Source organism: Sapajus apella, unplaced genomic scaffold (assembly GCF_009761245.1).
Source record: "Sapajus apella isolate SASKATOON/1434 unplaced genomic scaffold, GSC_monkey_1.0 scaffold158, whole genome shotgun sequence".
Lineage (NCBI taxonomy): Eukaryota > Metazoa > Chordata > Mammalia > Primates > Cebidae > Sapajus > Sapajus apella.
In genome coordinates, this window is record NW_022437098.1 from 1,570,679 (window position 1) to 1,597,930 (window position 27,252).

Consider the following 27,252-nt stretch of genomic DNA (forward strand, 5'->3'; position numbering starts at 1 on the left):
GGCTGGTACTAAGATATAATATATTTGAAGTCATTTAACTTTCTTAATACTTTATGGAAGGAAAGTATTCTAATGTTTGGTACACCACATAGCACGGTTAAATTGATTTCCTACAGGCCTTTTGTACATATTGTTTGAAGTTTATCATGTTAGAAGTTTCATAATCTGAATCCCTGGGTCACTAGGAGTTCTGTTTGTGAACTTCAGAGAGACTTCCAAATTCCCTAAAACGTGTACTAGAATATGTGCACTTAAGTACTTTTCTAAAGAGGGGATCTGTTTCTGTATAACAAATTATGCCAATGTTTAGCAGCTTAAAACAATATTCATGTATTGTCTGACAGTTTCTGCGGGTTGGGAATCCAGCTGCCGCCTAGCTGGGTTATAGCTTTACCTCTTGCAAGGCTGCAGTCATCTCAAGTTGACTGGGGAAGATTCATTTCGTAGCCCACTTGGTTGTTGGCAGGATTCAGTTTCTTGTGAGCTGTTGGCTGGAGGCCTCCTTTGCTTTCTTGCCACAGGGCCTCTTCATGGGGCATCTCACACAAGTTAGCTTGCGTCATCAAGGAGAGCAAGTAAGATGTCAAGAGACTGCACTAGTGAAACGGAAGCCATGGTCTTTGGTGAGTCATAATCTTACTTTTGTCATAATCTCTTCTTAGAAGCAAGTCGCTAGGTCCAGCCAGAACTCAAGGGAAGGAGATTAAACAAGATTAGGAATACTAAGAAGTGGGTATTACTGTGAGCCTGTCAGAATCTGCCTACTAGAGGGTCTTTAGCTTTCCCTAGATTTTCAAAGAGGTTTGTGATCCGAAAAGAATTTTGAATCTAGACTTTATACTAAACAATTCAGATTTTCAGATGTGTGTGCCTAGTTGGTAATTAAGTTGTTATTCTGTTTCCTTTCTTATAATTGAGTTTAAGCTATTTTCTTCTTCATATTACCTCCATTAGTTATTGGAACTCAAAGGTAAGTGAAAAACTAATTTAATATTTATAAATAGTCAAATTTCAGCCACGAATGACGGAATGAGGAAAAAGAAAAGAAAAAAAATAGCCAAATAATGCTACTGCGTGTAAAGGTCTGGTGTGAAAAGCTAGGCTAACATAAAGTCTTTCAATAATCATATACCATTAACCACATTCTATGTTCCTTCAAGCTTAGGCAGTGCAGATAGTTTTTAGATCTGCACATTGGTCATGCTAAATAATTGGTTGTGGAATAAGTGAATTTGCTTTCTTCCTATATTCTACAAACAATTATTTAGCATGTCCTGTGTGCAAGTGGAGGATAGATAGCAAGAATATAGAAAGTAGCCTTCAAGAAACCGCCATTGAAACTGACCCAATGGTCCCATAGACAGTTTTGTTTTTTGTTTGTTTTTGGATGAACATAGAAATTGACCCCTTCTGGTCCTAAAGCTTGAAACTTCTGTTTATCTGAGTTCCTTCCTCACGAAAGGACCCCCAGGCCTCTTAAAAAGTATCAAAAAATGAAACTCACCAAACCATAGGGTCCAGACAGTGAGACACCAGGCCTCATTCATCAGATTACCTCCTTAGCCTTCTCATGTTCCTGTTTTATTTCTTCCCTGCTGTATAAACTCCTAATTTTAGTCAGTCAGGGAGATGGATTTGAGACTGATCCTTGGCTACAGTGCCAGATTAAAGCCTTTTTCCTTGACAATACTTGTCTCAGTGATTGACTTTCTGTATGGTGAGTAGCAGGTCTTAGACCGAAACCCTAGTATTTCAGTCGTACCTCTGTGACCAAGATTACAAATGAGTACTGAAGGAAAATTAATTAATTAAAGCCCTGCTATAACTATTTTCACATAGACTTTTACAATTTTTGCCTGTGGTAGAATGTTTCTTACCACAATTCTTTGATGTTCAACTTCAAAATAAGAAACATGAGGGTGCTACAAAAGTGAACTGTTTGGAAACCATTACCCTGCAGCTTAAATATAATTCAAATCAAATTCTGGTATACATTTTATTCTCAAATTTGAAGGCTTTCATCTCTGAAACCCATGTTACAAAGAAATGTACTTTATTTTACAGTTCATAGTAAAATATTTAAGATAGAGATTCTATAGATAGATAGAGCTTCTGTAGATACGATGACAAAGCCAGTTGAAGAAATGTGAATGATTAATGTGTTAACTGGAATTTCAAAATGTAGTAAAATTAATTGATAATAAAAACAGACCATTGACATTTACTGTTTGAGCCATAGTTTTATCTTCTTTTTTTCTCTTTTTCCTGATTTCATCCCTTAAGTTTCCCCCTTTTTATATTCTAATTTGGCCATGATAGGAAATTGAACTTTTCTTTTAAGCTAAGTTTCCTTCCCTCATTTCAAATTTAAAAGTAGGTGAATTTAACATTTTACATTCTATGGGGGATGAGGATTGAAAAATGTCCATTTGTTTTAGTGACATAGAAATCATTGGTATGGTGAGCAACAACCATTTTGCTGGAGCTTTCAGGCACAAACCATAATGGAGTAGTTGAAGACATGGACACAGAAAGTGTATTTACCTCTTTAAGAAATGTGGCTTTGAAAGGGAATAAAAGTGACCTAGTAGTAGCTGAAGAGAGAGGTGAGAATTTGAGGGAGTTTCTTGTTTGTTTGTTTTGTGTTGTTTGGGGATAGGAAAGACTTGATTTTTCAGTTAATTGAAAGGACAGATCTGGTTAAGAGGGCACAGTTGAATATGCAACATACATAATTATATGCCCTCATACACACGTATACTTCTGTAAATTCACACACAAACACACATAAGCAAAAAATGGTGTCACATAATAACTACTATCTTATAAGCAGATTTTTTTTTTGTCAAAGATTATAAACTAATTATTCCCAAACATCTTCTGAAATTTTTCTAAAATATAGAAGAGTTAGAAGAATTGTACAATGAAAAGGCATGTTTTCACCACTTAGATTGTGTTAATATTTCATTATACGTGGTTTATCATATCCACCTGTCTTTTGTTGCATTTTAAAGTAGCAGACATTAATGTATTTTATCTTACACACATGCATTCAAGAAAAGATCATCACAGCCAAGATGATGTACATACCGATAACGCCCAGATTTCCTCATGTCCATTTGTGCCCATGATATGTTCAACACCATGCAGTTCATCACCTACTATTTTTACTTTTAGTGGGACTGAAAAAGATGCTTGGGAGGAAATTTGAGTACAAAATCCAAGATTTTTATGACTGTTTCCCGATATATCACAGAATTCTCACATGTAAATGCAACAGATAATTTGAAAATGAATCCCTTCTGTACATTTACATGATAATTATCTAGTGTGAAGACAATGAACAGTTTCAGCTGGAGTATACAGGTTTGGGAACCTGACCTTTGGTAGTCAGACAAGTCAGTGATAGCAAAAGAGGTGAGTGGGTGCTTACCATGGAGTGGTTATTCTCTAAAGTGGATCTTTGGGTCAGCAGCATTCGTGTCATCTGGGAACTTGTTAGAATTGTGAATTACTGGGTCTCACTGCAGACATAATGAATTAGTAACTGGGGCAGTAGGAGAGGACAACAATCTGTGTTTTAACAAATGCTCCAGGTAATTCCGAGGCCCACTGTAGTTTGAGAGCCTTTGCTCAGACGGTATGTTTTTTTAGGGGGGATAGAAAACTTGGATTAATCTGGTGAGTTCAGTGAACATTGGTTAAGAGATGTTTAGTGTATGTGAATCTTTTTTTTTTTTTCTTTTTTTGTTTTTTTTGAGATGGGGTCTCACTCTCTCATCCAGGTTGGAGTGCGGTAGCACGATCTCAGCTCACTGCAACCTCCGCCTCCCAGGCTCAAGCCATCCTTCCACTTAGCCTCCCAAGTAGCTGAGACCATAGTCACTCATCACCACACCCAGCTAATTATTTTGTATTTTTGGTAGAGATGGGGTTTTGCCATGCTGCCCAGGCTGGTCTTGAACTCCGGAGCTCAAGTGATCCGCCCACCTTGACCTTTTAAAGTGCTGGGATTACAGGCAGAAGCTACTGTGCCTGGCTTCTATGTGAATATTTATACATAGGATGATGACCATTTCATTGTTTAAAAAAAATTTAGAAATGGAAATGATATTAGAGAAAATTGTGTTCAACTTTTTAACTTAACAGGCACAGGAGTACTAAATGACTTCCCAATCTAGCATCAGGCACAGAAGTAATCATTTTCATTTCTATTCTAGAACTCTTATTTTTTTTCCCTTCTATTATTTGCTGCCTTCATCTTTTGACTTAATAATGCAGTTAATTAAAAGTCTTTTACTCAACTTTTAACCATTTATTCAATTGGTTGACATTTAATAAGTACCCACTCTGGGCCGGGGACTGTGATTGACACTGAAGAGCTTAATATAAATGCATATGATACCTACTCTGGTGGTTAATACTAGTGTCAACTTGATTGGATTGAAGGATACAAAGTATTGATCCTGGGTGTGTCTGTGAGGGTGATGCCAAAAGAGATTAACATTTGAGTCAGTGGGCTGGGAAAGGCAGACCCATACTTAATCTTGTGGGCACAATCTTATCAGCTGCCAGTGTGGCTAGAATGTAAGGCAGAAAAATGTGAAAAGAGAGACTGGCCTAGCCTCCCAGCCTACATCTTTCTCCCATGCTCGATGCTTCCTGCCCTCGAACATTGGACTCCCAAGTTCTTCAGTTTTGGGACTTGCACTGGCTCTCCTTGCTCTTCAGCCTACAGATGGCCTATTGTGGCACTTTGTGATCGTGTGAGTTAATAAACTCCCCTTTATATATATATCTATTCCATTAGTTCTGTCCCTCTAGAGAACCCTGAGTAATACACCTAAGCTTACAGAGTTCACAAAAGGGTAATAAAAAGAAATCTAGTTTGATAAGTGCGTTGGAGGGGAGAAACAAGCCTGCCTGAGGGTGTCAAAGAAGACTCCACAGGGAAGTTCGTGTTTTTGTACTTTGCTTTTGGAAATCTACAAAACTTTGAGTATTGAATTGAGTTTTAATTTAATTTTTTCCTGAATGCATACCTCTAATATAGTATTTGAAAGGTTTATCACGAAAGAGAAGGACTCAAACTCGTTGAATCAAAATAATTTAGATTTTAATCGTAATGTGGTAATTAGCTTTCACAGACACCAAAGTCTTAAGGACTACTGTTAAGCAGATGCAGTAATATGTCTTACCATATTTACTTTCTCATCTGCTCTGTGAAGAAGATATTAGTACTTTTTGAGTAGCAGAGAGATAATTTTGCAAAGCATAAAGACATTTTTTGAATTTTTGTTTCTATATTATTAGATATTACATTATTGAAAATGTAATTACTAAAGGCTGTTGTATTTAAAAGATAAGTTTAGTAAACCTTGGTCTTGAAAGAAATAATGGGATTGCTGATAGTTAAAGCTTTCTTAGGTTATTTTCAGTACCTTTTTTTGGATAATATGATCTTCAGTAGATTTAAAGCTACACTAAAATATGAAGGTTCTTTGGATCTCAAGTCATGTTATTCACTCAGGAATATAGTAATAAAGAGAAGAATAATATTGTCTTTATTTTCATTCATGGAGAAAATGCTGTAATATCCAATGTGAAGGTTAATTAACCTCCAGATTCCAGATCCCTAAGCCCTTTAAAGCAGAAACCAAAATGTACTATTATTTCAAAGATAAAATTGTCTGTCTTGTTTTGGCAGGTAGTTCTGATTTTAGGAGAGAACTCTGTAAAAGATAAGTGAGCTAGACTCCCTTTCAAAACAGCACTTTGTGTGTGTGGTTTTTTTTACAGCAAGCAAAAATCATCATACTTTTGGAAGTGTGCTTCTGAGCCACTCTCTCTGTACTTTTTATCTCCCAGGGAGTTGAAAAGTAAGTAGACATTTTTCTCTTTTTGTCCTATAAAAAATAGACAGTTTTTTGCTATGCCTTCTTCTGTTCTGGTCTAAGGGAAGGTTTGCTGACCTTTTTCCCAGCCTCAGGTTTAGTCTGTATGTCATAAGCTGACTATGTGTGGAAAGATGGCCTATAAAACTGTTGGCCTGACAGAGTTTAGAAAGGAATGCATGTAAAAACAGAAAGCTTTCCCAGAGTGGTATTTCATTTCTGAAATGCAATTTTTGGCCTTTCACTATTCTAGAGGTGGCTGATTTAAATATTTGTTTTTATTCTTTTCATCTGTAAGCAATTTTAGAACTATTCCACAATAAAACATGTTCTGGTTTTTCTTTGGAGATAAGTTTTGTAAACCTTCATTGTAAATTTGTCATTCGTCTTCTGTGAATTAACATTTTGATAGACCTCTACTGGACCACTATAGTGTGATAAGATGGCTAGATCTCCACCCAAAATAATGATTTCCTTTGCTTTCTCGGAGTTTGGGCTGACTGACAGAGACTGCGTTTCCCAGATCTCCTTTTATGTCAGTGGGCTTGTGATCGGGTTCCACCAATGGAAATAAGGGTAGAAGTGATGAGTGCCATTTATAGTCCTGGTCCATAAAATCCACCTATGCTGTTCTTCATGTTCTCCCTTCCCTGTCTATCTTTTGTATATTGACACATTAATGCTAGCATTACTGTGATACCTATTAGTATATTTTAATTAATATATGGCTAAGAGTTTGTTAGTGGTTTTAGCTAGCTTCTCCAGTTAGTAGTGTGTATTATCAACTGAAATTTATTGTTGTTTCACATTAATTTTTGGGGGTGGGTGGGTGGATGAGCAGTGTTAGAGGTAGTGTAGATTATTTAAATGAGATACAAAAAATTTTAAAAATCATTAGTGGATTTAGTGAATTAAGTAAAGCTAATCTATAATTAGAGTTTATAGATTTAGCCACCACCTATAAACATCTTCCAAAGCTCTGAGATTCTTAAATAAATAAAAGATATATTTCACATATCTTTGTTTTAGAGATTTTGACAAATGAAGTTAGAATTAAGATTGTATATCATCTTGGATAGATGAACAAATTGAATTACGACTTTACACAATTAGGAATATAATTTTTCTATAATGAAACAATCCGTAGATGAGTTAAGAGCAAATCAGTGGATTAGATCTTATATTACCTCACTTAAATTGTTATGGTATCTAATAGGTATTTCTTTTGCCTTTTAGCAGCCTCTGAGGACCAGTTGCCTGAAATTAAAAAGAGTATATCTATCAATATATGTGTTTGTGTGTGTGCACATCTGTGTATCTTTAATCCTTTAATTAAGGTACACTTATAACAGTAAAATGTACAAATCTCAAGTATACTGCTTAAGGAGCTTTGGCAAACGTGTATATCTGTGTAACTAATGTGCTAATCAAAATATAGGACAATTTCCTTATCCTAAAAAGTTTTTTTATGCCCCTTTCCAGTCAATATGCCAATTACCTGTACTTTTAATTATAAACTTTCCGTGATCAGTATTAAGTTATATTCCAAGAGGTAGTCAAAACCCAGAATGTTATGCATATTTGCACCATCAAGGAATTCAGTAAATTCTAATCTTAGACTATATAGTTTTGAATACAAAATGTAAATTTAAAAATATTTATAAAATGAAAATTGTGAACATACATCAAAGATCTTTTACTTAGGTGATGTTAAAAATATTTAAATTGTCCAGTGCTTAAATTCAGTCATTTGTGGATTGTCCTTTCCCTTTCCTTTAATTTATACTGTACTTCAGCCAGTTTGCTCACATTAATCTCTCACTGAATTCTTCAGTAACTGTTTATTTCTGGTTATCTGTCTACTTTTTTCTGTGCCATGCTTCCCCAGCACATCTCCTAACTACCTCTTCCCTGTCGCCCCATATCAGTTTGATTTCACGCTATTGAATGATAGAAATAGCCTTTCATCTAGACTATTCCAGCATCTTGGTATTTAGTAGGTAATAAATATATTTTTCTTGAATGCATTAGTGAATTTTAAGTTGAATTGGGTAATAGTATGGTTCTGTGGTTATAACTTGTATTGTCTATATTTACCAGGCTTTATGATAAATATATTCCATTAAACATTTATGTTAATTAGGTATTCCTGCCTCTATTTAATTGGTGAAAATATTGAAATTGGTGAAGATATTGAAATTATTGAAGCTAGCTAAAACGACTAACAGTCTTAGCTATATGTTAATTATATTAATTAAAATATAATAGGTATTATGGTGATGTTAGCATTAATGTGTCAATATACAAAAGATCTCAATATACAAAAGTATGTAGAGGGAAATTCATAGCACTAAATGCCCAACAGAGAAAGCAGGAAAGATTTACATAGAAAGGTTATGTAAATTACCCAGTGTCACATAGCTAGTATGAAGCTGGCTGGTCAAACACGAAAGTCTTTGCCTTAAGTCCTGAAAATTGACATGCCAACACTGTTAGAATATTTTAAAACTTAGGACAAGTTTTGACCCTTCTATTTATCATTTTATAATATTTTAGACAACATAATTTGCAAAAGCTACTTTGTTTATTATGTACAAGATCATATGCAAGGAACAAAGCCTTCTTACCTTAAGGAATGATACCAGAAAAATAGCTAATATGTTTTTGTTTTTTGAGACAGTGGCTGGCTCTTTTGCCCAGGCTGGAATGCAGTGGTGTAATCTTGGCTTACTGCAGGCTTGACCTCCTGGCTCAAGTGATCCTCTGACCTCAGCCTTGCGAGTAGCTGGGACTACAGATGTGCACCACCACGCCTGGCTTTATTTTTTGTAGATGTGGGGTTTCACCATGTTGCCCAGGCTGGACTTAAACTCCTGAGCTTGCCCATCCCCACTTCTGCCTTCCAAAGTACTGGGATTAAAAACAGCTACTGCTGAAAAGAATTTTCAGCCCGAAATGTCATATCCAGCCAAACTAAGCATCATAAGCAAAGGAAAAATAAAATCCTTTACAGGCAAGCAAATGCTGAGACATTTTGTCACCGCCAGGCCTGCCCTACAAGAGCTCCTGAAGGAGGGACTAAACATGGAAAGGAACAACTGGTAACAGCCACTGCAAAAATACACTAAATTGTAAAGTCCATTGACACTGGGAAAAAACTGCTTCAACTAATGGGCAAAATAACCAGCTAGCATCATAATGGCAGGATCAAATTCATGCATAACAATATTAACCTTAAACATAAATGGGCTAAATGCCCCAATTAAAAGACACAGATTGACAAATTGGATAGAATCAAGACCCATCAGTGTGCTGTATTCAGGAGACCCATCTCATGTGCAGAGGCACATATAGGCTAAAAATAAAGGGGTGGAGAAATATTTACCAAGCAAATGGAAAGAAAAAAAAAAAGTAGGGGTTGCAATCCTAGTCTCTGATAAAATAGACTTTAAACCATCGAAGATCAAAAGGGACAAGGGCATTCCATAATGGTAAAGGAGTGAATGCAACAAGAAGAGCTAACTAGCCTAAATATATATGCACCCAGTGCAGGAGCACCCAGATTCATACAGCAAGTTCTTAGAGACCTACAGAAACTTAGACTCCCACACAGTGATAGTGGGAGACTTTAACACCCCACTGTCAATATTTGAAACAGAAAATTACCAAGGATATTCAGGAGTTGAACTTAGCTGTGTACCAAGCTCACCTAATAAACATCTGTAGAATTCTCCACTCCAAATCAACAGAATATACATTGTTCTCAGTACCACATCACACCTATTCTAAAATTGGCCACATAATTAGAAGTAAAACACTCCTCAGCAAATGCAAAAGAATGAAAATCATAACAGTCTCTCAGACCACAGTGCTATCAAATTAGAACTCAAGATTAAGAAACTCAAAATTGCACAACTACATGGAAACTGAACAACTTGCTCCTAAATGACTACTGGATAAATAACAAAATGAAGGCAGAAATAAAGGTGTTCTTTGAAACCAATTAGAATGCAGACACAACATACCAGAATCTCTGGGACACATTTAAAACAGCGTGTAGAGGGAAATTCATAGCACTAAATGCCCAACAGAGAAAGCAGGAACAATCTAAAATTAATACCCTAATGCCACAATTAAAAGAACTAGAGAAGCAAGAACAAACAAAAAGCCAGCAGAAGACAAGAAGTAACTAAGATCAGAGCAGAACTGAAGGTGATAGAGATATTTAAAAAACCCTTCAAAAAATCAGTGAATCCAGGAGCTGGTTTTTTGAAAAGATCAACAAAATAGAGTGCTAGCCAGACTAATAAAGAAGAAAAGAGAGAAGAATCAAATAGATAAAATAAAAAATGATAAAGGCCGTATCACCACTGACCCCTTGGAAATACAAACTACCATCAGAGAATATTATAAACACCTCTACACTAATAAAACAGAAAATCTAGAAGAAAGGATAAATTCCTGGACACTACACCCTCCCAAGACTAAACCAGGAAGAAGTCAAATCCCTGAATAGACCAATAACAAGGTGTGAAATTGAGGCAGCAATTAATAGCCTACCAACCAAAAAAGTCCGGGACCAGATGGCTTCACAGCCAAATTCTACCAGAGGTGCAAAGAGGAGTTGGTACCATTCCTTCTGAAACTATTCCAAACAGTAGAAAAAGAGGGAATCCTCCCTAACTCAGTTTATGAGGCCAACATCTTCCTGATACCAAAACCTGGCAGAGACACAGCTAAAAAAGAAAATTTCAGGCCAGTATCCATGATGAACATTGATGCGAAAATCCTCAATAAAATACTGGCAGACCAAATCCAACGGCACATCTGGAAGCTTATCCATCACTATCAAGTTGGCTTCATCCCTGGGATGCAAGCTTGGTTCAACATACACAGATCTATAAACGTAATCCATCACATAAACAGAACCAAAGACAAAACCCACATGATTATCTCAATAGATGCAGAGAATGCTATCAAAAAAATTCAACAATCCTTCATTCTAAAAACTCAATAAACTAGGAATTGATGGAACGTATCTCAAAATAATAAGAGCTATTTATGACAGACCCACAGCCAATAGAACACCGAATGGACAAAAACTGGAAGCATTCCCTTTGAAAACTGGCACTAGACAAGAATGCCCTTTCTCACCACTCCTATTCAACATAGTATTGGAATTTCTGACCAGAGCAGTCAGGCAAGAGAAAGAAATAAAGGGTATTCAGATAGGTAAAGAGGAAGTAAAATTGTCTCTATTTGCAGATGGCATGATTGTATATTTAGAAGACCCCATCATCTCAGCCCAAAATCTTTTTAAGGTGATAAACAACTTCAGCAAAGTCTCAGGAAACAAAATTTATGTGCAAAAATCACAAGCATTCCTATACAATAACAGACAGACAGAGAGCCAAATCATGAGTGAACTCCCATTCATAATAGCTACAGAGAGAATTAAATACCTAGAAATACAACTTAACAAGGGATGGGAAAGACCTCTTTAAGGAGAACTACAAACCACCGCTCAAGGAAATACGAGAGGACACAAACAAATGGAAAAACACTCCATGCTTATGGTTAAGAATAATCAATATGAAAATTGGCCATATGGCCCAAAGTAATTTTAGATTCAACACTATCTCCATCAAGCTGCCATTGACTTTCTTCACAGAATTGGAAAAAAACCACCTTAAATTTCATATGGAACCAAAAAAGAGCCCGCATAGCCAAGGCAATTCTAAGAAGAAAACAAAAAACTGGAGGCATCATGCTACCTGACTTCCAACTATACTACAAGGCTATGGTAATCAAAACAGTAAGGTACTGGTACCAAAACAGATACATAGACCAGTGGAACAGAACAGAGGCCTCAGAAATAATGTGACACATGTACAACCATCTGATCTTTGACAAACCTGACAAAAACAAGCAATGGGGAAGGGAATTCCTATTCAATAAACGGTGTTGGAAAAACTGGCTAGCCATATTCAGAAAGCTGAAACTGGATCCCTTCCTTACACCTTATACAAAAATTAACTCAAGATGGATTAAAGATTTAAATGTAAGACCTAAAACCACAAAAACCCTATAAGAAAACCTAGGCGATACCATTCAGGACATAGGCATGGACAAACACTTTATGACTAAAACACCAAAAGCAATGGCAACAGCATCTAATTAAAGAGCTTCTGCACAGCAAAAGAAACTTATCATCAGAGTGAACAGGCAACCTACAGAATGGGAGAAAATTCTTGCCATTTACCCATCTGACAAAGGGCTAATATCCATAATATACAAAGACTGTAAACAAATTCATAAGAAAAAACCCCATCAAAAAGTGGGTGAATGATAGGAACAGACAGTTCTCAAAAGAAGACATGCAGCCAGCAAACATGAAAAAAAGCTCATCATCACTAGTCATTAAAGAAATGCAAATCAAAACCACATTGAAATCCATCTCACGCCAGTTAGAATGGCGATCGTTAAAAAGTCAGGAGACAACAGATGCTGGAAAGGATGTGGAGAAATAGGAATGCTTTTACACTGTTGGTGGGAGTATAAATTAGTTCAACCATTGTGGAAGGCAGTGTGGCAATCATCAAGGATCTAGAACTAGAAATACCGTCTGACCCAGCAATCCCATTACTGGACATATACCCAAGGAATTATAAATTGTTCTATTATAAAGACACATGCACACGTATGTTTATTGCAGCATTGTTCACAATAGCAAAGACTTGGAACCAACACAAATGCCCATCAATCATTGACTGGTTAAAGAAATTGTGACATATTACACGATGGAATACCATGCAGCCATAAAAAAGGATGAGTTCATGTCCTTTGTAGGGACATGGATGAAGGTGGAAATCATCATTCTGAGCAAACTAACATGAGAACAGAAAACCAGACACCACATTTTCTCACTCATAGGTGGGAGTTGAACAATGAGAACACATGGACACAGGGAGGGGAATGTGGTAAACAGCAAAATTTTTTTCCCATTCTGTTGGTTGCTGATTCACTCTAATGACTGTTTCTTTTGCTGTGCAGAAGCTGTGGAGTTTGATTAGGTCCCATTCGTCTATTTTGGCTTTTGTTGCCAATGCTTTTGGTGTTTTGGTCATGAAGTCCTTGCCTACACCTACGTCCTGAATGGTTTTGCCTAGATTTTCTTCTAGGGTTTTTATGGTGTTAGGTCTTATGTTTAAGTCTTTAATCCATCTGGAGTTAATTTTAGTGTAAGGTGTCAGGAAGGGGTCCAGTTTCTGCTTTCTGCACATGGCTAGCCAGTTTTCCCAACACCACACACCAGGGCTTGTTGGGGTATGGGGAGCTAGGGGAGGGATAGCGTTAGGAGAAATACCTAATGTAGATGATGGGGTGTTGGATGCAGCCAACCACCATGGCCTGTGTATACGTATATAACAAACCTGCATGTTCTACACATATACCCCAGAACTTAAAGTACAATAAAATAGCTACTGCCTATTGAGTCATTGATGTTCACTGACTTGACATATGTACTTTTAAACTTTCTTCTAGAATAAAAATAATTTTGGTTACACCATAATACACAAATGCATTCTTATAAAAATGCAAGCTCGAATTTTTTTTTTTTTTTCTTTTTTTGAGACAGAGTCTTAACTCTGTCACCCAGGCTGGAGTGCAGTGGCGTGATCTCAGCTCACTGCAACCCCTGCCTCCCAAGTTTAAGCAATTGTCCTGCCTCAGCCTATCGAGTAGCTGGGACTTCAGGCTTGTGCCACCACACCCAGCTAATTTTTTTATTTTTAGTAGAGACCAGGGTTCACCATGTTGGTGGGGCTGATCTCTAGCTCCTGACCTCAGGTGATCTGCCCACTTCAACCTCCCAAAGTGCTGGGGTTGCAGGCAAGAGCCACCACCCCCAGCTGGCAATTATTAAATTGAGGTTAAGTCCACACAACATTAATTAATTATTTAAAATGATTAATTTTAAAATTAATTATTTGAATTTATTTCAATGTTAATTGAGTGCATTTAACACATTCAGAATGTTGTGCAACTCCTACCGCTTTCTAGTTCTTGGGTTGTTTCCACCTTTTTGTTATTATGAATGATGCTTCTGTAAACATTTGTGTACAAATGTTTCTCTTGTATGTAGAAGATTTGTGTATGAATAATGCTTCTGTAAACATTTGTGTACAAACATTTCTCTTGTATGTAATTACTAGAAGTGGAATTACTGGGTTTTATGGTAGTTCAGTGTTTCTTTTTTTCCAAGGAACTGCAGTACTATTTTTCCACAACGGCTAAAGCCTTTTACATTCCTACCAACAATTGTCTAGGTTTCCTAGGCTTCTGCATCATTGCCAACATTTGTTATTTTTTGTTTTCTTCACTATAGCCATCCTACTATGTGTGAAGTGGTATTTTATTACAGTTTTGATTTGCATTTCTATAATGGCCAGTGATGTTGAACACCTTTGTGTGTGTGTGTGTGTGTGTGTGTGTGTGTGTGTGTGTGTATGTGTATGTGTTTTGGGCCTTTTCTGTAGCTTTAGAGAAAGAAATATATATTTGAATCTTTTGCCTGTTTTTAAAATTTCGTTGTCTTCTTTATTGAGTTGTAAGAATTCTTTATGTATTTAGGATACTAATCCCTTATCAGATATATGATTTGCAAATACTTTCTCCCATTCTGTAGTTGCCTTTTTATTTTCTTGTTATTTTATTTTGATGCACAAAAGTTTTATGAAGTCCAGTCTATTTTGTATTTTGTTGAACAAGTTATAATTTTAATGTGTATGTAAATAAATTTTAAAAATTGGATCATTATTTCCATATGTTATTCTGCTCCTTGTTTTTTTTTTTTTTTTTTAATTTTCACTTAAACATGGGTCTTGGAGATCTTTTTATGTTGATACATAAGGATTGTCCTCATCCCTTAATTAATAAATTACTGCATACTATAGATCATATGTTCTGTAACTTACTTTATCATTCCTCCAGGAACCTAAGGAAAATGACATTTTGGGTTGTTGTATATTTTAGGCTATGACAAATAGTGAGTATCTGTAGGATAGAATCTGAAGAGTATTTCTCTGTAAGGATCGAATTCCTGAAAGTCAAATTTCTGGGTGAAGAGTATGAATTTTTCTTTTTTTTTTTTTTTTTTGAGACAAGGTCTCGCCCTGTTACCCAGTGGCGATCTTGGCTCACTGCAACCTCTCCATCGTGTTTTAAGAGATTCTCAGGCCTCGGCCTCCCAACTAGCTGAGATTATAGGCATGTACTATCATACCTGGCTAATTTTTATATTTTTAATGGAAGCGGGATTTCACCATGTTGGCCAGGCTGGTCTCAAACTCCTGACCTCAAGTGATCCATCTGCCTGGGCCTCTCGAAGTGCTGGGATTACAGGCATGAACCACCACGTGAACCACAGCCAGATATGTCTATTTCTTTTAATCTACCAGTTTTACCTTCATATATTTTGACGCTCTGTTATTAGGGTTACAGACCTTTATGGTTGTTACATCTTCTTGATGAATTGACTATTTCATTATTATGTAATGTTCCGTGTAGACAGCTCTTTTATTCGTTCTAACAATCTCTGATATTTAATTGGAATATTTAGTTCATTTACCTTTAATGTAATTCTTGTTATGTTTGGATTCGGATATAACATATTATTATTTGTTTTCTGTTCATTCAGCAACAGTCTGATTTGAACAGTTTGAACAGCTTGTTTTCTGTTTCTCCACTCCTTTCCTGCCTTCTTTTGGGTTGATAATGGTATTTTTTAAGAATTTTATTTTAATTTTTTTATTGACTTTTTATACGTCTTTGCTTTATATTTTTAGTGGTTGTTCTAGTGATCAAATACACATTGTGAACTTTTTGCAGTGTACCTAATAATGTACTGCTTCATGTAAAATATAAGTGTCTTGTAATAAGTCATGCTAGTCTCATTTGAAGGAATCTAGGAGTTAGGAATGCTAAGTGTATTGCATAAAATATCTAGCTATAACTACCTAATACTTAAATTTCGAAGGTTAAACCAAACTTACATTTATAGAATATACCCAGTTTAGCTTTGGTGTATATTTATATCCTTTTTAAAATTTCTATGTTCCCTGTGCTAACACTTTGTTTAAGAGTTTTGTTTCTATATGAGTAGGAGAACTTGGCTTGTAAATTTCCTGTTTTATAATGTTCTTGTCAGCTTTTCTTAAGTTATGTTGAACTCATGAAATGAGTTGAGAATATTTTCCCCTTTTTCTAAATCCTGAAGGGGTATGTTACAGATTGGTATTATATTTTTCTTAAGCATTAGGTAGAATTTATTGGTGAAACTATATGGCCCCTAATTTTCTTTGTAGAAGGTTTATAATTGCATATTTAGGTTTCTTTCATGGTTTTATGGGTATGTAAATTTCCTTTTTGTCGGTTTTGATAAATTCTATTTCTACATTTCATCCAAATTTTCACATTTATTGACAAAGCATTATTATGGGCTATACATATTTTTTGTTTGCCTTTTCTCTTCTCTTTTTTCTTTATCAATTTTGCCAGGGGTTGATTTTAAAAATTCTTTCAAAGGATGATTATTTGGCATCATTGATCATTTTCTTTTCACTTATTTATTATCTATTTATTATACTTTAAGTTCTGGAGTACATGTGCAGAACGTGCAGGTTCGTAATATAGGTATACACGTGCCATGGTGGTTTGCTGCATCCATCACCCCATCATCTACATTAGGTATTTCTAATTTTTATTGTATGCTTTAGTAATTTCTGCGTTTTGTGTTAAATTTTCTGTTATTTTCATAAGTTTTTGAGATACATTCTTTGATATCTGATTGATAGTCCCTCTTCTTTCCTAATACAGATGCTCCTTGACTTACAGTGGGATTATGTCCCCAAAGCCCATTGTAAGTTGAAAATATTATAAGTTGAAAACTCATTTAATACACTAACCTATTGAACATTATAGCTTAACCTATCCTATCTTAAACATGCTCAGAACACTTACATTAGCCTATAGTTGGGCAAAATCATTGAACACAGTGCCTATTTCATACTAAAGTGTTGAATCTCATATAGTTTATTGAATATTGTACTGAAAGTAAAAAACAATGATTGTATGAGTACTTGTTTTACAGTTTCTTTGAATGCATATTACTTTTACATCATCGTAAATTGAAAAATTGCAAGTTGAACCGTCATGAGCTGGGGACTGTCTGTAATATTCATTTAAGTCCCTAAGGTACAAGCTTTTGCTGTATTCTACAAATTCAACATATATTGTTATTTTATTCAAATATTTTATGATTTATATTGTGAGCTCTTTGAATTCTGTTCCTTACTGTCCAAACATTTGAAGATTTTCTGCTTCTGTTTTTGTTATTTCTATTGTATTGTGATCAAGGAACATATTCTGTATGGTTTCCATATATTGAAATGCATTGAGACTTCTGTGGCCTGGCATATGTCAACTTGTTTTTTTTTTGAGATGGAGTTTCACTCCTGTTGCCTAAGCTGGAGTGCAATGGTGTGATCTCAGCTCACTTCAACCTCCGCTCCCGAGTTCAAGCAATTCTCCTACCTCAGCCGGGATTATGGGCTGGGATTATGGGCGCACACCACCATGCCTGGCTAATTTTTTTGTATTTTTACTAGAAACATGGTTTCACGATGTTAGCCAGGCTGGTCTCAAACTTCTGGTCTCAGGCGATCCGCCTGCCTCAGCCTCCCAGAGTGCTGGGATTACAGGTGTGAGCCACCGTGCCCTGCGCATATGTCAACTTTGGTAAATATTGCATGTGTACTTAAAATGAAACTGCTTTGCAGTAGTGTGCAGTGTTTTAGCAATGTTCATTAGGTCAAGTTTGACAATCATTTTATTAAAATCTGTATTTTTACTAATTATTTTGTTTGTTCCTGCTGAGTTATTTTTAAGTCTGCCATTGTGCTTGTAGACTTGTCTACTTTTATTTCAGTAAATATTTCTTTCTTTCTTGATACATTTAGACTTCTTAAAATTTCCAAGTGAACTAATTTTATTATCAATATTAAGTTAAAGCGTGCCTTTTTAATTTCATGATTTTTACCTCAGCATATATATCTGATATGAATATAGCTGTATTGAATTTTCTTTGATTTTTGTTTACATGGTCTATTATTTTCATTTTTGAATTAGAACTGTATCCCTTGTCTTTTTTAGATGTTTTTCTTGTAAATGGCAAGGAAATATATTTTATTTGTCTGACAATCTTTATCTTTTGCTTAGACTATTTAGTCCATTTCCACATAAAGTGCTTTCTAGTATATTTGGCTTTAAACTTAGTATTTTACTATTTGCTTTTTATTTATTCCATGTCCTGATTTTCCTACTTTTTGTGTGTCCTTTTGGAGATTCATATTACTTTATTATCTCCTTTTATTAGGTACACCTTTTTTTATTCTTTTATTAGTGGTTACCCTTAGAGATTACGACAGATATCATTGATTTATCGTAATCTAACATAAATTAGTACTTTAATTTCCTCCTGACAGCATAGTGACCTCAGAATATTATAACTACACTTGTGTTCCTTTCGACTAATATGTTTGTTGCCATAGCTTTTAATTCTTCTGTTACTTGATTTCAGTGAAACTTTATTGTTTGATAATGTCAATTAATATATATATTTTGTATACATTTATCGTTTTTGTTGCTCTAAATTTTTTCCCTGTGTCACTGATCTTCTGTTTAGTATCATTTTCCTTGTGCCCGAAAACGTTCTTTAGTTACTTTCTTTAGTGTGGCTTTTGCGGTGATGAATTGGCTTGCTTTTTGATTGTCTGAGAATCTTTACCCTTCATTCTTGAATATCGTCAGTAGATGTAAAAATCTAGGTTGCTTTTATTAGCACTTTGAAAATATTCTATTGTATAGTATTTCCCATTGTTTTTGCTGCAAGGTCAGCTACTTGTCTATTTGTGTATGTTTTTATTTTTTTATTTTGAGACAGGGTCTTGCCATGTTGCCCCGGCTGGAGTGCAGTGGTGCAATCATGACTCGCTGCAGCCTCATTGCCCTGGGCTCAAGCAGTTCTCCTACTTCAGCCTTCCAAGTAGCTTGGGAATATGGGCATGAACCACCTGTACCCAGCTAATTTTTGTAGTTTTTGTAGAGATGGGATTTTGCCATGTTGCCCAGGCTAGTCTTGAATTCCTGGGCTCAAATGATCTACCTGCCTTGGCTTCCCAAAGTGCTGGGATTACACGTGTGAGCCACCATGGCCAGACCAGTTGTTGCTTTTTTGTAGATAATCTGTTTTTCCTTCTGACTGCTTTTAACATTTTCCGTCTCAGGTTGTTTCAGTGAAGCACCTGCTTGTGTTTTTTTGTTAGTTTTTGGTTTTCATTTTGTTTTGGTTTTGGTTCTTAGAAGAAGATCTTGAATCTGTGGCTTGATTTTTAAAATCAGTTAAGTTTTCAGCTGTTATTTCTTCAGATACTTCTCCTGTATCATTTATTTCCTTCTATCACTTGGGATTCAGATTATAGGTATCCACACCCTTATTAAGTATACTTTTTTTCTATAGTTTTTCTAATTCTCTCAGTTTTTTGAATTATATAGTTTTCTTCTTATATACTTTATTTTGTAAGGTAATGATCAATTATTTTCTCCCACTTGGATACCTCATATACCTTTCTTCTCAATTTTTAAAACAACCCTGCTAATATTATTTTTTTACCATTTTTACAGATATTATTCAGGGAGGTTAACTACCTTGCCCAAGCTCTCAATAGCAGCCAAGCAATCAGAGCCAATATTTGAATCAGTCTAATCAATTCAGTATTTCTTGCTCTTTATTACAGGAGGTTATGATTCCTTGTTTTCTGTTTTTCTCATTTAATTTTTGGAGACCAGCTGTTACTCAAAATGTTGTATATATTAATGAATTAGTCTATCTTAAAATAACATTTTGCCATTTCACCTGTATTTATTAGATAATAGAAGTGTACAAATTTGTGGACCAAATATTATCCCCTTTAAGTAGTTTCTTTTCTACATGGAAACAGGAATGTATACAGTTTATTCTAATAGACGATATGAAGAGATAGTTTCCATGGTTAGAAACAAATAAGAAGATAGTGTCTCAAGTGATGGAATTAAGAAAGAATCCATTGGGTAGGTAGAAGCTTTCATGGAAAAGATGGCAATATGAGGATTTTTGTTTGTTTACAAGGGTAAAAAACGTTGTTACAAATAAAGAAAATCAGTACTAACATTTCATGTTAATTTTCCCCTCAACAAATCCCTTTGTACATATTTTGTCACTTATTGGATAGTCATGTAAGCAGTGAAATTTTATACGTCATGATACATTATACACAGCGATTGAAAAAGTCTTTTTTTCTCAGGTTATTTCATTTCTGGCTGCAGTTTTGCATAAAAAGGGAACTCGTGAGGATATTGAAAATAACATGCCAGAGTTTTTACTAAGAAGTATGAAAAAGGAACCCTCTTCTTCTACAGCAAAAAAGGTAAAATCTCTAGAAATAGTCTACTCATGATGCTGGTATTACAAAAACACATAGAAATATTTAAATATACACATTAAAATTTATTAGTATAAATTTTAAAATGTAAGAATTTAAAGACGTTATTAAAATATTTGTTAGATAGGCCTAGTTTGAAAGATTATCAATTTTATCCTTAAGTTAAATTTGATTGACTCTCATAATGGCAAAATAGAATTTCAGCTTGATTTTGCTTTGGGGTTTTAATTGGTTGCTTGGCTGGATTTACATGATTTACTTAGGTTGATTTGTTAAATTTCTATGAATGTATATGTAAAGTTAATTGAAGGCTTCATTATATTGTTTTTTATTCATGTGAGAATGAAAAGGAGATGGTTATAGATGTTGGTAACAAAAGTACATCATCGACTTATTTCAAGTTGCCTAGCTGACTAATTGCATCCAAAAAATATGAAATATATTCTACCAATACAGGAAAGTTGGAATCAAAAAGACTAGTTCTGTACTTATTTTTGCCTCTGCTCATGTGACTGTGAATACTATTCATATCCATACTTTTCTCCATTATAAATGTGTGTTCATAAATATGTTATATATACAAGGACTTGAGAATCCACACATTTTGGTATCCAAGAGAGGATAATGTACATTGCTGTTTATCTTACAAAAAAGATTTCTAATAAAGCAATGAAATATAAAAAAAGTATATTATACTTAACATGTCTTTTTAAAAAATATTATCCTCAGCATCCAGGAAACCAGACAGGAATAAAGATGAAGTGATTTTATGAAATCTTTATTGTATTTGGTAATGAATTACCACAAGTTTTAAAACAGATTCTTTTATACAAGTCTTATACATAAGATTGCTGAGAAGTCCAAGTTTACTCTTGGCTATCATAAGGACCATTTCAGTGCAAACTTTTCAGAAGTACTGGCTTAAGATATAATTGCTATCATTTTAAATTTTCTTAATTTATTTTTATTATTTTTTATTTTTATTTATTTTTATTATTTTTTTAATTGCATTTTAGGTTTTGGGGTGCATGTGAAGAACATTCAAGATTGTTGCATAGGTACACACATAGCAGTGTGATTTGCTGCAATTTTTTAATAGCATAAATGCATCCTGAGTATCAGTTTCAGTGTGATCCTAAATAATGGTTCTTAATGTATTTTATGTATTCAAGAGCTCAAGTACTGTTTCTAGCTCTGGGTTCAGTTGTTCCCTGGTTCTAAATGTCACTACAGAGCCCGTGTATGTTTTGTATGCCACTGTGACAGCAGACAGGACAGAGAAAGAGGGGAAAGTAGTATTTTAAAGTACAGGACAAGAATGGGCCAGGCACAGTGGTTCATGCCTGTAATCCCAGCACTTTGGGAGGCCAGGGAAGGTGGATTGCTTGAGCCAGGAGTTAAAGACCAGCTTGGGCAACATGTCAAAACCTCTTCCTACTAAAAATACAAAAAGTCAGTCAGGTGTGGTGGTGTGTGCCAGTAGTCCCACGTACTTCAGAGGCTGAGGTGGGAGGATCACCTGAGCCTGGGGAGGTTGAGGCCGCAATGAGCCATGTTTGCACCACTGCACTCTAGCCAGGGCAATAAAGTGAGACCTCTGTCTCAAAATAAATAAATAAATAAAAATAAAGAACAAGAATGAAAGAAAATTAACAAAGATACTCATTTGATGATGTGGTAAAATATGCTAATAATGGTTACCTTAGTTGACACTAATTCCTCTCCTTCCTTCTTTTCTCTTTATATGTATGTGTATATTATATGTATGTGTGTGTGTGTGTATGTATGTATGCATATGAGATGTATCACACACACACACACACACACACACACACACACACACACACAGAGAGAGAGAGAGAGAGAGAGAGAGAGCTGTTTCTTGGTATCCATGGGGAATTGGTTCCAGGACCTCTCTTGGATACCAAAATGTGTGGATTCTCAAGTCCTTGATATAAAATAGTGTATTTGCATATAACCTATTCATATCTTCTGTATACTTTAAATCATCTGTTGTTTACTTAGTGCAATGTAAAGTCTGCATAATTAACTTTTATATTGTATTGTTTAGGAAATAATGACAAGGTCTGTGTACATGTTTAGTGCAGATGGAATTTTTTTTGTATTTCAATTTGTAGTTAGTTGAATCCAGTGATGTGAAACCTACAGATATGGAGGGACAACTGTACATTGCTTGTTATAATGTACATTGATATTTATATTCTTCAGCTGATTTCTCAATTAATTTATTTATTTTCAGACTTTTTGTATTCTAATAAATTAGCTTAAAGCTATAAGTATTTCTTTGGGCCCGGCATGGTTGCTCATGCCTGTAATCCCAGCACTTTGGGAGGCTGAAGCAGGAGGATCACTTGAACCCAGGAATTTGAGATCAGCCTGAGCACCATAAGGAGACCCTATCTTTACAGAAAATAAAAAATACAACAGTTAGCTCAGTGTGGTAGTGTGTGCTGTGGTTCCAGCTACTGGGGAGGCACAGGTGAGAGAATCACATGAGCCCGGGAGTTCTAGGCTGCAGTGAGCCATGATCATACCACTGCACTCCAGCCTGGGCAACGGAGAAGACCCTGTCTCAAAAAAAAAAAGCTCCTTTCAGGTTTGGCTGTGTTCTATAGTTTTTAATATGCAGTCTTTTCATTAGGCTTTTCTAAATTATCTGTGGCCCCAATATTTATTTTTCTTTTACCCAAGTACTATTTAAAATAGAAGTTTTAAAATTTTCTAGTGAATAGCTATTCTTGTGGCACAGGATGATGGGAGGGCTCAGCCCTTTTTGATGATTTTTAGTTTTTTTGCATCAGATAACTGCCTTGATAGTTTTTTCTTTGTGCTTAAATCCATGGTCAAGTTTTTTATGCTTTGATGTTCTGCATTGTGTGGTCTCTCTTGTTTTAAAATGTTGCTTACATGGTGCATGCTTTCTAATCATGGTCACATGGGTCTATGTATTTCTGTTTTATCATGTTTGTTAATTGCATTGTTAAATCGTTTAATAGTTATTATTTTCTTTTTTTCTGTTTGAGTAGTTGGATCTGGAAAGAAATTTATTCAGTTTTCTCATTATGACTTTCAGTTTATTTTTCTTTATGTTCATACCAACTTTTGCTTAACATCTTCAGTTAATTCTTCAGAGGTTGGCCATGGTGGTTTGTGCCTGTAGTCCCAACTACTCAGGAGGAGGAGGTAGGACGATCTCTTGAGCCCAGGAGGTTGAGGCTGCAGTGAGCCATGATTGTGCCACTGCACTCCAGCTTGGGTGACAGAGTGTGACTCTGTCTCAGAAAAAATATATATATATAGAGAGAGTAAATTTTATGTGCTTGTACATTGCTCTCATATTTGTCTATAGGCTTATCTGCCTACAGAATTTTAAATTCAAAATTTTCTTTTATAATGACCAAACTGATTTTATTATCTTCTGTCACTCCATATTGCAGGTGAGAATTCAATGTCATCCCAACTTTTTTCCTTGGAAAGGATTTTTTTTAATTGTATGGAAGTATTAAGAACTTTTTAAATAGATGAAATTCAAAAATTTCTGTGAGCTCTAACACTTACCATAGAATTCCTCCAAATAAGTTTTGCGTTCAAAAAATATATACAGTACTTTGTGTAGGGAAAGTTGCGTACTGATGGTAGAATCAACTTCTTTGAAGCAAATGACTGGGGTAACTTTTCCTTCTTAAAATTACTTGGTCATTATTTTTCTTGACTCAGTCTTTCCAACTACCTTAGTTGCTTTGTTGAGTTTTATTTTGCTTGTTGTTGTTTTTAGGTTCCTTCTAAGAAAAGTAAATTTTTTAGTGAGGGATGACAGAGGGAGTTTTCGCTTTCAGAGATGTAGGCTGGATTGCTCAGTTCTTCAAGTGCGCCAGTTCTCATCTGCTCCTGCACTGTTAGGACCTGCTGGTACTAGCCTTCCAGGCATTCGAGCACTATTATGGATTTATTATGTTTCTTCTTTTGTTTCATTGGCATCCACACAAACATGTATTGAGTTAGTCATTTGAACTGGAATTCAGAGGTTTTTTTTTTTTTTTTTTTTTTTTTTGAAACGAAATCTCACTCTGTCACCAGGCTAAAATGCATGATCTTGGCTCACTACAACGTCCACCTCCTGGGTTCAAGTGATTTTCCTGCCTCAGCCTCCTGAGTAGCTGGGACTACAGGTGCGTGCCACCACGCCCAGCTAATTTTATATTTGTAGTAGAGATGGGGTTTCACCATGTTGGCCAGGATGGTCTTGATCTCCTGACCTCGTGATCTGTCCGCCTCGGCCTCCTGAAGTGCTGGGTTACAGGCATGAGCCACCGCACCCGGCCCAGAGTTTTTAATGGAATCACCAGTAACATTCTACAGTATTTTCCAGAAGCAAATACAAAGACGATAACTTTGAAATCTTCAAAAGATAAATTTATATTGGTTCTTTTAAAACAATGTACATTTTAAAAAGACGTTTACGAAATACAGAAGAAATAAATTTTTTTATATTTATTTGCTAATGCCAAAATTACAATCAAATTCTGAAAAACTAATGTTGAAACTTTGAAAAAAGTCCTTTAATGAACTGAGTATTACAAATTAAGGAGTGGTGGATTTCAGGCCTGTGTGTGTGATATGATATATCTCATATATATTTTAAAACTTTTCAAGTGTGAATAAATCATCTAAGAATGCATGAATGTTTTTTGCCAAGAATACATTCTTTTTCTTTTTTTCTTTTTTTTAAATTGCATTTTAGGTTTTGGGGTACATGTGAAGAACATGCAAGATTGTTGCATAGGTACACACATGGCAGTGTGATTTGCTGCCTTCCTCCTCATCACCTATATCTGGCATTTCTCCCCATGCTCTCTCTCTCCCCAACTCCCCACCCCCCGCTGTTCCTCCCATATTTCCCCCTGACAAATCCCAAGGAATAAATTCTTAAAGGAAAATACACAAGCTCTACATTTTAAAGATTGATTTTTGGAATGGTTCTTTAGATTTCGGCTGTTAAGTTTTGATTGGAATTCAGTTTTTATGAATCAGTAAATTTATTATAAAATGTTACTACCTTGCATGATAAAACTTTAGAGATTCTAAGTAAAATTCATAATTAATGTGGAAGAGGAAGAGATTTGTAGCAATCACAATACCAGTATCAGTAGCAATTTCAGTGACAATTGAACAAAAATATTTTATAATTATTTTATTTACTATACACTATTTTTTTAATTCTTCGTATGTGCCAAGAGGATTATGCACACGATATCACTGTAGACATCCTTTTTCTTTTTCTTTTTTTTTATTTATTTTACTTAAGGTGCATACTATACCTGGCATTTCTCCCCGTGTTATCCCTCCCCACCCTCCCCTGCCTCTCCACCCCTCACTGTCTCCCTCCTACCCCCGCCTACTTTCCCCAGTGTGTGATGCTCCTCTCCCTGAGTCCACGTGTTCTCGTTGTTCAACACCACCTATGAGTGAGAACATAACAGTGTTTGGCATCCTTATACCTGTATCTGGACAACTTTTGCAATAATAGCGGTAGGATAAATTCTTAGTACTGGAGTTGTATAGTAGGTAGAACTGGATTTAGGGGATTACGTTTTGATAGCTGGAGTTAAATCACTCCATATCCCAACAGTGGTGTATAAGAATATCTGTTTCCACCTTTTCATTTGCACTAGGTATTAGCAAACATAAATTTGTGACTTCCTGAGAGGTTTAAATTTTTATCTTGCTTTGATTTACATTTCTTTAATTGTGGGTGTAGCTGTAGCTATTCAGATGCTTAAAAGCTATTTTTAAATCTAATTCTTGTTTTTAATCATGGTCCTTGATTAATAGTCCTTAACGATATATCCTGGAATTTAATTTTTTGTTCATTATATGTTTTGAAAATATTTCTTCCTCACATAGAGTCAGCTTTGAATTAAGTATTGATTTTTAAATTTTTTAGGTAGTTACATGTATTGGTTTTTATAGTTTCTGGGTTTTATGTTTGCCTAGAAAAGCCTTTTGTACTCTAAAATTATAAATAAATTCACTCATGATTCTTTTATAATATGTGTGATTTTATTTTAAACCTTTGTATCTTTGTTTCAGCTAGAATTTGTTGTAGGTGTCTAGTAATCCAATTTTATTTTTCTCAAATGGTTAGCCAGTTATCTTAATGTCATTTATCGAGTAAGCCCGCTTTTCCACAGTGATTTGAAAGGCCACTTTGGTGTAAAATTAAAGCCTATTTCTAGACATATTATTCTGTCCTAATTATTTATTTTTTCCTTTCTCTTCCAGTGCTAAACAGTTTTAGTTATATTAGCTTTATAATTTATTATTCCATAGTTTCTCCTCAAGTTTTCTCAACTTAGGAAAAATTCATTTTCTCAAATTTCTCCTAAACACTTGCTGAATTATTAGTTAATATTGTGTTGAATTTATAGTTAACTTTGCTTGTCATTTCCATTCTTAATAGTTCTTGTTTACTTCTCTTTTTTAATTGTAAGATTTGATATTTATTGATATGGTTTATAACTTTCTGTTTTGATAGAATATCAAGTTTTGGTATTATTATGTCGTTTTTGTAAAAAGCATTTGGAAGGGCTCCTGACTACAGTGCATTCTAAACTGAAATTTCTATATATTAAATAATCACAGCATACCAAAGAGAGTTAAGAGTGCAGAGATAAATAAAAAATTTTTTTATTTTAGAACTTTGAGTTTTCTAGCAGATTCCAATTTTACGTTCTGTAATTTTTCTGTAAAGGCACAATTTATTTTTCATTTTGATATCAGACTTCTTCTCATGTGGA

General features: G+C 35.1%; 1 protein-coding gene and 1 long non-coding RNA gene across 9 annotated transcripts in view; one reads left to right on the forward strand and one right to left on the reverse strand.

Moving 5' to 3' along the window:
* Window positions 1–27,252, forward strand: part of ERCC6L2 (ERCC excision repair 6 like 2) — a 197,074-nt gene that overhangs the window by 30,626 nt on the left and 139,196 nt on the right. For 7 of the 8 annotated variants that reach the window (XM_032266354.1, XM_032266361.1, XM_032266360.1 and 4 more), the window contains one exon: window positions 20,297–20,419. The exons of the other annotated variant lie outside the window; for it this stretch is intronic. In XM_032266354.1, coding sequence (XP_032122245.1) covers window positions 20,297–20,419 — 123 coding nt within the window. The remainder of the gene's footprint in view (window positions 1–20,296; window positions 20,420–27,252) is intronic. 8 annotated transcript variants of the gene reach the window in all.
* LOC116541876 lies at window positions 1,497–17,194 on the reverse strand. The gene is made up of 3 exons (XR_004264987.1): window positions 17,184–17,194; window positions 4,781–4,784; window positions 1,497–1,587 (listed from the first exon to the last, which is right to left on the reverse strand). It is a non-coding gene; the product is annotated as an uncharacterized LOC116541876 (long non-coding RNA).